The 11,812-nt window shown below is 32.2% G+C and overlaps 1 protein-coding gene across 1 annotated transcript; it reads left to right on the top strand.

Moving 5' to 3' along the window:
* The first annotated feature begins 74 nt into the window (after nucleotides 1–74).
* On the top strand, nucleotides 75–2,137 carry LOC111997885 (glycosyltransferase BC10). The gene is made up of 2 exons (XM_024030012.2): nucleotides 75–1,235; nucleotides 1,339–2,137. The coding sequence occupies exons 1-2, from the start codon at nucleotides 654–656 to the stop codon at nucleotides 1,981–1,983; spliced, it is 1,227 nt and encodes a 408-aa protein (XP_023885780.1). The 5' UTR covers nucleotides 75–653; the 3' UTR covers nucleotides 1,984–2,137.
* The last annotated feature ends 9,675 nt before the right edge of the window (nucleotides 2,138–11,812 follow it).

The following is an 11,812-nucleotide window of genomic DNA, read 5'->3' on the forward strand; positions in this document are numbered from 1 at the left end:
CATATACGAAGAGTGAGTCCGTAGGTGATATAAATAAGATTGTGAAAATTTATATGTAATTGGCTTGGTGGTAAATTTTAGAGCTCCTTAAAATGGACTGACACCCGTCTCATAATAAAGGAGTGTTGCTCATTGATAATAAGACTAGATTGTGAAAAGTCAAGAATAGAACTGAGCAGGCTCTCTCTCTAAGAAAAGAAAATGAAAAGAGGTAAAAATCAACACGAAAAACTTTCTCTGTTTTTTCTCTTCTAGACTCGTGTTTTATGTTTAACGGGTTCCAAGCTTGATCTTTAATTCTTGGAAGTTATCCAATTGTCTCTTTAACCTGCGTTTCTGCAACCAAACTCGTGATGTTTGTGATCTCTCTCTTCCCTCACCGCCCACCCCCCCGCGTATTTCTCTCGTGTATGTGAGCTTGTGAACTCCAAGGCCCATTATTTCCTCCATACCATAACGTTTAGGGCTTTACCATTCACACTATTCCTGGCACTTCCCATGTGCCCTTGCTTAACCTTGCTCGAATCAAGCCTTTTTTAGACCCTGTCCATTGTCTAGCTTCATAGCTTAAAAACACTTCTGAAGACTTCCTCTTGCATAAATGAAGAAAACTATTTCCGAGCTTTTGCTTATACTGTAGGCTAGAGAAAGAGATGAAGCAGTGTAAGATCACTGTGTTTGTAGAACAACTTTCCATACGTATTAAAAGAGTTAGGGGAAGTATCACAACCACCATATTCTTATGTTTGTCACTGGCGTTTTTCATAATGACACTAGGAATGTTCATCAACAATCGTGCTAGGAAATTCCTATCCTCAGATGAGATTTACTTCCCCCAACTGTCTGCATTTTATCCAAAGTCACCCAGGCCTTCATATTCTAATTTTCTTTGCAATTCTTCATCTGATCCTTCCTTGCACCCATTTAAATTATCAAATGGGAGTAGAGGTTTGAGAGATTGGATTGCTCCCAATGAGCTTTCACATTTAATGAGCGATAAGGAGCTAATGTGGCTAGCCTCAATGGTGCCAAATATCGAAAAATACCCTTACAATCGGACGCAAAAGGTGGCATTCATGTTCTTAACTAGAGGAAAATTGCCCTTGGGACCATTATGGGAAAAGTTCTTCAAGGGACATGCAGGGCTCTACTCAATTTACCTCCATACTTCACCAGAGTTCACTGAAGAACCACCAAAATCCTCAGTGTTCTATAAGCGCAGGATACCAAGCGAGGTTAGAAATTTTTATTGCCCTATCTCAAATTAAAAACCTACCAAGACATGAACAAAGCCAAGTTTTTTCCTTCATTCATCTTGACTGAAACTGTATTTTGCAGCAAGTGGAATGGGGACAAGCCACAATGGTAGATGCAGAGAGGCGCCTATTAGCTAATGCCCTACTTGATTTCTCCAACGAGAGATTTGTGTTACTCTCTGAAACATGCATTCCTTTATTCAATTTTACAACAATTTACAACTACCTGATCAACTCTAACCATAGTTTTGTAGGCTCAATTGATGATCCAAGAAAGATGGGCCGCGGCCGTTACAATAAACATATGTGGCCAATGGTATCATTGTCGGATTGGCGTAAAGGCAACCAATGGTTTGAAGTTCACCGGAAGCTAGCCATAGAGATAGTGTCAGATGTCACGTATTACCCCATTTTTGAAAACCATTGCAAGCCTCCATGTTACATGGATGAGCACTACTTGGCAACCCTTGTGACCAAAATTCAACCGAGCATGAATTCCAACAGGAGCATTACTTGGGTTGATTGGTCCAGAGGTGGCTCGCATCCAACAAAGTTTGAGAGGAAGGATGTCTCTGAAGCGTTTTTGAATCGGGTGAGACAAGGTTTTAATTGTACTTATAATGGTATCACAACTACAGTTTGCTTTCTTTTCGCCAGGAAGTTTCAACCAAGAACCCTAGAGCCTTTGCTAAGAATAGCCCCAGTATTGCTTGGGTTTAATCCATAGAAGAATTTGTACCTTTTTTAGCTTTTTAGTACTAGTAGTTAGTTGTCTAGCCATAAGATTTGGATTTAATTGATAGAAGAATTTGTACTTTTTAGTGCTTGTAGTAAGTTGTCTGGCCAAAACATTAAAGACAAAATGAAGAATATGGTTACCGCAAGGATATAAAATAATTTGGCTGTACCATGGCATTGAGAGCATGTACAGGTGATGGAAAGGTTTCGTTGGTGTGCCTTGAAGAAATCATTGGCCACAAGAATAAATAGTTTGTTTTTGTTTTTTGGGGAAACAAACAAGGTATAGAACCAAATGAGAAAGAAAATCATTGGTTGTATCCTTGTAATGTCTTGAAAATCAGGGTTTTGTGTCACGGCCAGCTTACATAACTCAAAAAAAAAAAAAAAAAAAAATTAAACATAATTCAATAAAACTCCAAGTAAACAATACTCTTAATAAATCTTTTACAATACTAAAATCCTCAATTTAGAATAATCTCTAAAATACTGTAAAATTTAAAGCGGAATAGAAGTAACTAATAATCATTTAAGGCTTCAAGTATTATTGACTTCGCCTAAAAACTCCCACGCTCTACCTTGCACCTTACGAAACAGTCCAATGGTTCTGTTCTCCAACTAAACTTTAATCTGAAAATTGTAATTGATGGGTGAGCCATATATCCAGTAAGTAATTATACAGAATACACAACGGAATAGAGTCAAGTAAAGCACGAGTATTTTGATTTTTCACAAACTCATTCAATGATATCAAAATAATTATTCCAAAACATATAATGAATCACTTAATACATATGCAATAACATCTTAAAATCATTTGAAATCACATACATATAATTGATCAGAGCACAGTGTCACATATACACATTACATATTCTCACATACAATTCTGTGAGCGGATACCAACATCTAACCCTACTGGTGAGGGATCAACACATATTCTCACATACAATCCTGTGAGTGAATTTACACATATATTTGATTTATCTAATCAATTCTAAAAACACTTATTTTGAGTCACATATCACAAAAACAAAGTTTATACAAAATATAATAATTTACTTGATATTAACAATTATTCCAAATACAGAGGCATATCAAAGATCACAATATCGAATAGAACATAAATTAAAGGATGCTTGACTCTCATGGGGAACGAATAGAAACTGAGGAATTTATATAAATATATTACAATTCTTGAGTAAATCTAAAAATTCAATTTGTTAAAAGAAACATTTTAAATACCATTTGGAGATAAGGAATATGACTTTGAAATCACTTGGTTTAACAAATTTAAAGAACCAGAACCTTTTTAGAAAACTTACATTGAAGCTCAATTATTTTCGGAAAGTAGTTTAGTTTAGAAATCATCTTTTAAAAAGATTTGGACATTCAAAACGTTATTTAAAATTTGAAGTATCTCTTTAAAACATTATTTAATAGTCGAAATTTATCTTTCAATGATGCAAAAATACTTTTGACAAACATTAGAAAATATAAGTTTGAAATAAAAATAAAAAAACTTTTGAAAATTTTTAACTTCTAAGAACCTAATGGACAAAACTTGTGCATATTATGCATAATTACTTACAGCACTTGAATCACTCTGAAAGTCCAGCTGAAACACCCTCCAAATAGTCTCAAAATACTCTTAAATAGAACCTATAATCAATCATGAAAATTACTTAATATCCTCCACAAAATATAAATCTTATTGACTTGTACAAATTGACTCACTAAAATTATACTTACTGAACTAAATGATAACACTAATGCAAAGCATCTCTACCCAAGAATATGTTTCCTTGAATTTATCAAAACTCTGACCCAGTAGCCAATACTTTAGGATTTAATATATATCCCAATGAAAACCGTGGGGCAAAACTAATATGACTTGTTCATGGACTTAATATCAATGACCCTAATGTATTAAATATCTAAGCATTATTTTGAGATAAATTAGAATTTGATAGAAGACACAAGTCTGCCATTATCCTTTAAAGAATTGTAGACGTGATGATTTCTAATGGTTCATTGTGGTAGGGAAATAGTCAAAGTCTAGGCAAAGACTACCAAGGCCATTAATCATCCATCAAAGGACTTGGACTTTGACAAAATGAGATTTCATGTGTGGGGTCGGTTGCAATTTCTCCAGCAATTCATAATTAACCCCACGACATTGATCAACAGCCCAAAAGTTCTTATAGACCTTAAAGCCCTTATAGTCCTACAACACGATGTAGCCTTATACATGCTTTAAATAATTTCGGATGTTCTTTTAGACTCTGAACAGTGGCATTCTAAGATTCAAGAATAATTGAAATAGTGTAAAAATCGTAATCTAAGAAATTACCAATCTCACAATCTACACATCACTAAAGTTTTCCATGATAAAATTCTAACTCCTTAATTTTTGTTTCTAACGATGAGAAATCATACCTTCAACATTCTGATTGCTCCTTCAATTGTATGTGCTCTAAACTCCAAGGAAAACTCCTCTTAGCCTCTTTGATAAAACTCTTTCTATGAAAACCCTAACTATCTCTTCCTCTACCCTATAGTTTGTATTAGAGATGTGGGCTTAGTGGGGTAGCAGGTTATAGTTATTAATAAAATAATACCTATGGCCCAACAATTATATTTAAAGGAAAAACTTAATAATAACCTCAAATAAAAGTATGTGGGGCATTACATTTTATCCCTTACCTTTGGAGAATTTATTTACTCTTACTGGAGGAGTTCCTTCCTCTTCTCAATTCTCATAGGAGGTGTGGGCCTGATGTTGAACCAAATTTGAAAAACAATTTCCATTCAAGGGTGGGAAAAATCCAAGAGACCATCCAACAATTTACAACTAAACAAAAGCCGAAAACTCCAATGAAGGTTTTTTTTTTTTTTTTTTTTAATAATTTTATTTTTACGGTTACACTGTTGGAAAAATCCAACAATTTACAACTAAACAAAAGCCGAAAACTCCAATGAAGGTTTTTTTTTTTTTTTTTTTTTAATAATTTTATTTTTACGGTTACACTGTTGGAAATGATGTTTGAAGATTGTTCAAATTAATTAACAAAATACAAAACAGATTAGAGATATAAGATGAGTGTGGAGAGAGATAAATTTATTGATTTGAGCTGAGGCACGGAACTTAATCTGTTGTCCTAAAGAAGCAATTTTGCCCCCACTAGAATAGCTTTGTCGGTGCAAATGGTTCAGGCGGTCGCTCTCCAAAATACAATGGCAACTCTATTAGTATGCACTCATAAATAGAATTTCGAACTTGTCATGTGATGCCCAGTATAAAGATTGAAGAAAGATAGAGGAAATGGTATATTAGATGAACTCTTTTTTTTTTTTTTTTCTTTTTTCTCACCCATTTGAAAAGAGGAATGGCCTTTTGGTTATATAGAAGAGCTAATAAAAAATAACCAAACTTGCACAATTGACTGTCTTCATTTGTGATTTACTTTCCATAGAGAATTCCCCAATTGCAGCAAGTAGTTTTCTGGATGTTGAAAGTAATGAATTTTGCAAGAGTGAATAAGGAAAGAAAAAGGATGGTGGACTTAGGAAATTCTACCAACAAAGGAGTGATTTGAGGGATTTCATTCCTTTGACACCGGAGCTGCCCAAATCAGAAGTTTTATGAAAGGGAATAGATGATATTAGGGATTTGTTTCTACTATGTAGGCTTGGGCTAGTTAAACACGTACTTGGGCTTCTAAGAAAAGGGTTTAAAAATTTTAAACATATCCAACATACACAACAAAATTTCATAAAATTTAAAATGACAAGCTGAGATGTTAGGTCATTGTCGGGGACGTTTTTGCAACAAGGGCCAAAAATGCAAGATTGACCCAAATCTTCCCTTGGGTTCTTTAGAAATATTTATTTGTAGAGAATCAAGCCCAAAATTCCAAATGTATATAATAAACAAAAGGTTAATGGTGCTTTAATAAGAGAGAAATCAAAATGTCAAAATTGAAATACAAGAAAATGCAAAAAAGTACACAATAGGTCCAAAATTTCAGCCCATAGTTAGCGGGATGAGAAAATTGAGAGATGTTGTGAGGAAGAGAGGGAAGGTTCCCTCGTACCCATATTTCCACCCCTAAACTTTAGAATTGTGAGTATGTTAACTGGTTGAATGGGCTTTTGCTCTAAAGTTTCAACTTTGTGAGGAAAACGTGGTTGGTTGATTTTTGAGTTGAAGAGAGTTTTATATAGAGTTTGGAGTGTTGCTAATTACTGGTTTTTTGGTAGTAGAAGAGGCTTTTATCCCCCATGACACTAATTTGGTGTCTTGGCTTGGGTTACTTTTGTTTAGAGAAGAGTTTGACATGCTTTTAACATGATTTGGGAAATAAAAGGGGTTTGCTCTAATGGGCAACCTTTGGTTAGCCATTTCAGATTATTGGAATACTCATCTAAGTGAATGCTAGTAGTAGGAGTTGGCCAATGAGAGCCAATTATTTTTAAAAGGAAAAATGGGTTTGGATAGAAAATTTGGGTCACAGTTAGTCAGAGTATAAAAGTTGTTTTGGGGTAGAAATTTCGGGTACAAGACCTCCCCCTTGAGCTTGAGGTGCTACTAGTGTCCCTTACTCACTTGGTAGCACGCATGGGCTAAGCTCATGCAAAAAGTCTGAAAGAAACTGACTCATACCCTCCAAATCACACTTCCTCAATTTTCCCCAATATGTCACATGAGTTTGGGTGATGCTTAAAAGAATAAAGTAAAATATAATACATGAATATAGCCCACAAGGCAGTTGGACTCAGTTGAATTGAGCTTGTAAAAAATGTGTCACGAAAATGAGCGTCAATAGTCATCATAGGTCAAAATACAATGAAATAAAAATTATATGAGGACCAATCACAACTCAAAATAAAGTTGTAAAAATATTGTGAGATTTTGTTATGTCATAAATAAACCTATAAACTAGCCGAACCTATTACCAAACAAGATTACATGTTCACACTAGGTTCATTTTCTTGTCCAATAAGCTTAAGTTTGTTCACAAGTTATTTCATTAACTTATTTTTTCTCATATATAGAAAATAGTGACTAAAATTTGTTACCCTTTTACAAATTTATGGAATTTTACTATGAATAGACTTATAGACTGATTATATTATAAATAAAGTAGAAATAATAATTTGATATTATATGGAACTATTTAAAGACTCATATAATTCAATCTCAAGTTTACCTAAGTGTATTTTTAGACAAGTCTACATATAGAAATATAATATTATATATAATTAAATTGTGCTTCATGTTCATAAACTTGTTTATAAACAAATAATAATGTTTGAACTTAGCTTGTTTAATAGTCGAGTCTAAACTTTGGCTTTAACTTAACTTGTTACTAAACAAATTAATATATTTAAACTTTTCTCCAGCCATGCCTTGAGTTTTTCTTATTAAACAACATTGTGTGGTCTGTATCAGCGGCGAGTGTTGACTTTGTGTTCCAAGTGATAAAAAGCATTATAATGGTTTGAAAAATAAAAAAATGTTGGACATAGTCTCTGGAGCATTAATAATTAATAATGACCTTGGATGAGGGTGTCAACTGGGCCATTCATAAACGGGGTAGGGCTATTTGGCAGAGGAATCAACCTCCACATTTACATATTTTATTGGGTGGGTGCACCTGGACTAGGAGGACATGAACCAGGGCTCCCTAACGGTCAATGAAGAAGACCGCAACCGAACAAAGACCATAGTAACTGATTAAGGTAACTGAAACTAAAATCCCCACCAGCAGCAGAACAAACCTGTCCCCCTAACCCTCATAGCAATCTTAACTCATCGTTGCAGCACCATAAAGTCTTTACGACTAGAAAGTGAATTTGATTCTCAACTTAATTGTATCATTGTGCATACCATCCTTCCTGCTTTTATTTTCATTTTTATTAAGTATTAACCAAATGGAAAATATTGTTTAGCACTTATTATTATACACTGTGTTTATAATGTCCGTAATTTCACGCGGGATGTACACATTTTTTATTATTATTGATGTCCACGTTTAATTAGTGAAAGCATGCGAGAATAATTGTCGGCAATTCAATCTGGTCTTTAAAATAAAATAAAATTAAATTAAAAAAAAAAAAAAAAGTCTCGACCTTAAATTAGTCCCAAAAAGATTTGTAGTTCATTATAAAGTTTAGAGGCTAGAAGGCAGTGTCGACAAACTCGTCAAATCCATGCGATTTCCATTTTGACTGCATGGTGAGGGGGAAAATTAATGACAAGGTTTTTTCTCATATGTCTATCAACAAACAGATAGGAAGAAAAGGGACGTTGATTTCTTTCATTTGCTTTCCTAGTTTCGATTAAAATATTTTATTATTGTATAATTTATGACTTGATTTTGAGCTTATGATTGCTTTGGGATTTGTTTTACTGCTGATTGAGATTTCCGGTTCAAGTAAACATTCATTGATCGGATGCTATGCTCGATTACGAGTTATGGTTCATGCCCATAGAAAATGTGAGCATTGACAAATGAATAAAAAAAGATCTTGTTAACCGGTGCTGTTAGAGCATTTGTTAATGAATTTTTTTAGAAAAATTTTAATACAACTTTCATAGGAAGTAAAAAAAAAAAAAAAAAAATCAATTATTTTTTCTTTTACTATAAAAAATTTATAAAAATATTTTCTAAACATTTGTTAACATTTCCTTAAAAAGAAATTCTTTTATAATTCTAACGTCAGTAAGCATTAAAAAAGTGGGTTTTCTCGGCTTTTCTAACTAGACATGACCCAACTATTTGAATTTTGGTTTGGAGGACCACTGAACTATAGCGACATGATCATTCTGGTATACCTAATATAATCCCTTTCAATAAATTCAGGGATCAATTTCACATTCGCTATTACAATTTGTTCCTATAAAAAATTTTCAATATGCTGAAGTTGTTGAATGTGGGTGATTGACATTGGTTCGACTAGGACATTTGGAGATATTAAAATAATTTTTTTTTTGCAATTTAATGATATTAGTTACACTAAGTTTCTCATTATACTACTGTTATGTATACAATTTTGAAAATCACTACAAAAAAAAAAAAAAAATGAAAATCACTATTGGACACTACATATACAATATCAATTCACTATCATTGTCCATGAAATTCTACTAAATTCAACACAAAATAAGAGAATAAATTGGTTCAATAGTATCTCCTAAATTGAATGGGGATAGGTGCATGGGATCTTTTGGCTCAATTATAGTTTGTTACATTCAAGATTTCCACGTACAAAATATGTAAATAGAAACAGTATTAAAAAAAACAAAAACAAAATCTAAACAATTTAATTTGTATGAAAAGCTAACAAAGACAAAATCTAATTTTAATTCTAATCAAATTTTCTCTAAGCTTTGGTTTTAAATATATATATATATATATTACCTAGATTTATTTATATTAGACTTTTCATTTTTATACTAAATTAGCTCATTTGGTACAAAAATTTAAAAGATTATATTAAATGAGACACATAGCACAAAATTAGACTCTAATTGAAGTTCAATTTGAAATCTAATTGGATTTTCTCTTAGTTTTACCTATTAATATATATATATATATATATAGATTAATAGGTATATGGGTCATCCATTTTTCTCCACCACTTACTATTTTAACATGTGAATGTGAATTGGGGGTCTCTAATATTGTTATTTCTCCTCGAAATTTCTCAGCTTGTTTCTTGGACAAACTTGATGACTTCAACACTTGATCTTGAAATACAGTTTCTTGAAGTATTAAGAACACCTAGATCTACCCAATTACAAGTAAAGTGCGTTTTGTCAGAGGATTAGCCAATTACATAAAATAATGACATATGTTCTTAACAAGTAAAACATATATGTCCTAACAAAAACAACTCACAACACTCAAAATGGGTGAGGTATGCATTTAGGTTCTCTCAAAGAATATGTAATTAAGAGATAGGAATAGAGGAAAACTAAGAAAAATTGTAGAAGATTGTGGGTGTGCAATTTCTAACTCTTAAATGGATTTCTAGGATTTTCTCTATGAAAATCTCTTTACAATGGGTAATGTGGGCTTATATAGTGTGGGTAAAGAAATAAGGAAAAGCACACAAATAGGCTGGCGGTGCATCTCGCAAGTCAGGTCCGCGCCACTTGTGAGATGCCATCAAGCACTTAAAACTTTTCAACTTCCAGCATGTGCTTCTCACGTGACCTTTCGCGGGTTGCTCCACTCATGAGTCAGTTGCAAGATCCTCTATTCTTCACCAATTTCACGCACTAACCCATTACATTGAATCCCACAAACATATAGTGAAATGATTGAAAAAATACAATCAAATTTGGTATGGAAATAAAACAGATTTTAAGCCAACAATGACAAAATTGAAAATCACAACTTTACAAATATATATCTCTCTTTGCTTCTTTTCTTTCAATACTCTTCAATTTTGAAAAGAATTCCGCTTACCTGTAATAAATGGGTGCTTTCTCACACAGAAGATAAGAGTTCCATGGTTGGTTCATAATGGTTTTTGCTGGGCACCTTATTTTTTTGGTTACTTTCTCCTTTTTTATTTATTTATTTATTTTTAATTCGTATATTAGTTTTTTTTGAATCTTCGATTTTGCTGCAACACCATTCCAGGCCAAGAGGGCCAAGAGTTTCAAACATCTTGCTCATTTTGCACTAATAAGTAACGACAAGAATGAAAAAAAAAAAAAAAAATTGAGATGAAATCATTAAATGATAGCTCTAAGGCTTTTTTTTTTTTTTTGTTGGTTGGGTTATAATCTAAAAATTGAGATGAATGAAAAATTATGATATTAGTGTGTGTCTATATATATATATATATATATATATATTTATAAAAGAAACTGAAAATTTGACTTGGTCCTTCGGATAGCATTCAACGAACTTTTTTGTTTGTTGTTTTTACTTGTTAATAACAAATTGAAAGTAATGGTCAACGTACGAACGGGGAAGCCTTATTTTGAACTGAGCAGGGATTAATCAAAATTCAAAGCCATCAAACGGGAAATTGAGAATACATTACTACACTGTGAAGCGAAGCTTGGAGGAGTCTTGAATTTCTTGACAGGAGCCAGAAATTTAACACATATGTTTTTTTAATGGGAATTTAGCACATATGTTGTTTTCTCATGTATAACAAAAATATTCACATCAAGTTAGTTTTTACATTATTTAAAGTGTTTTTTTTCTTCAGCCAATCAATTTGTAAAATGTGAATTGTCTTTTAAATCATATTGACCATAGTTTATATATGTTTTTTAAATTTTAGATCAAGATTTAAAAAAAAAAAAAATAGAGATTACACATTTAGATTATATGGATAGTTTTAAGATTATGAAATATATAAAAAATTAATTAATTTTAAATAATTTAAATAATAAAGTTGCTTTGTATATCTAAATATATACAAGTCAATAAAACAAAAATATAGCAATAATAAAAACTATAAAATAAAATAAAAAAACACATTTTTCATATATGAAAAAATCAACTATGATATAAATATTTTACGATCTATTAATTTTACTATAAATTATATTTTAGAAAACATTTTTTGCATTTTCGAGTCCTTGTTTACTAGTAAAATGTGATTAAACTTGTAAAATGTTTTTCATTGATTGAAAATATGTGTAAAACTTGTAAAAGATTATGACAATCAAAAATATTTCTATAGGGGAAGGTTTCATTTAAGGCCCAAACAGCCTTGGGCCGCTGGGACTGTATGTGAAAATAAAGCCCAATGCAAGCCCTAACAATAAGGTCTAAATCAAAACC

This window comes from Quercus suber, unplaced genomic scaffold (assembly GCF_002906115.3).
Source record: "Quercus suber isolate HL8 unplaced genomic scaffold, Cork oak 2.0 scaffold_205, whole genome shotgun sequence".
Classification (NCBI taxonomy): domain Eukaryota; kingdom Viridiplantae; phylum Streptophyta; class Magnoliopsida; order Fagales; family Fagaceae; genus Quercus; species Quercus suber.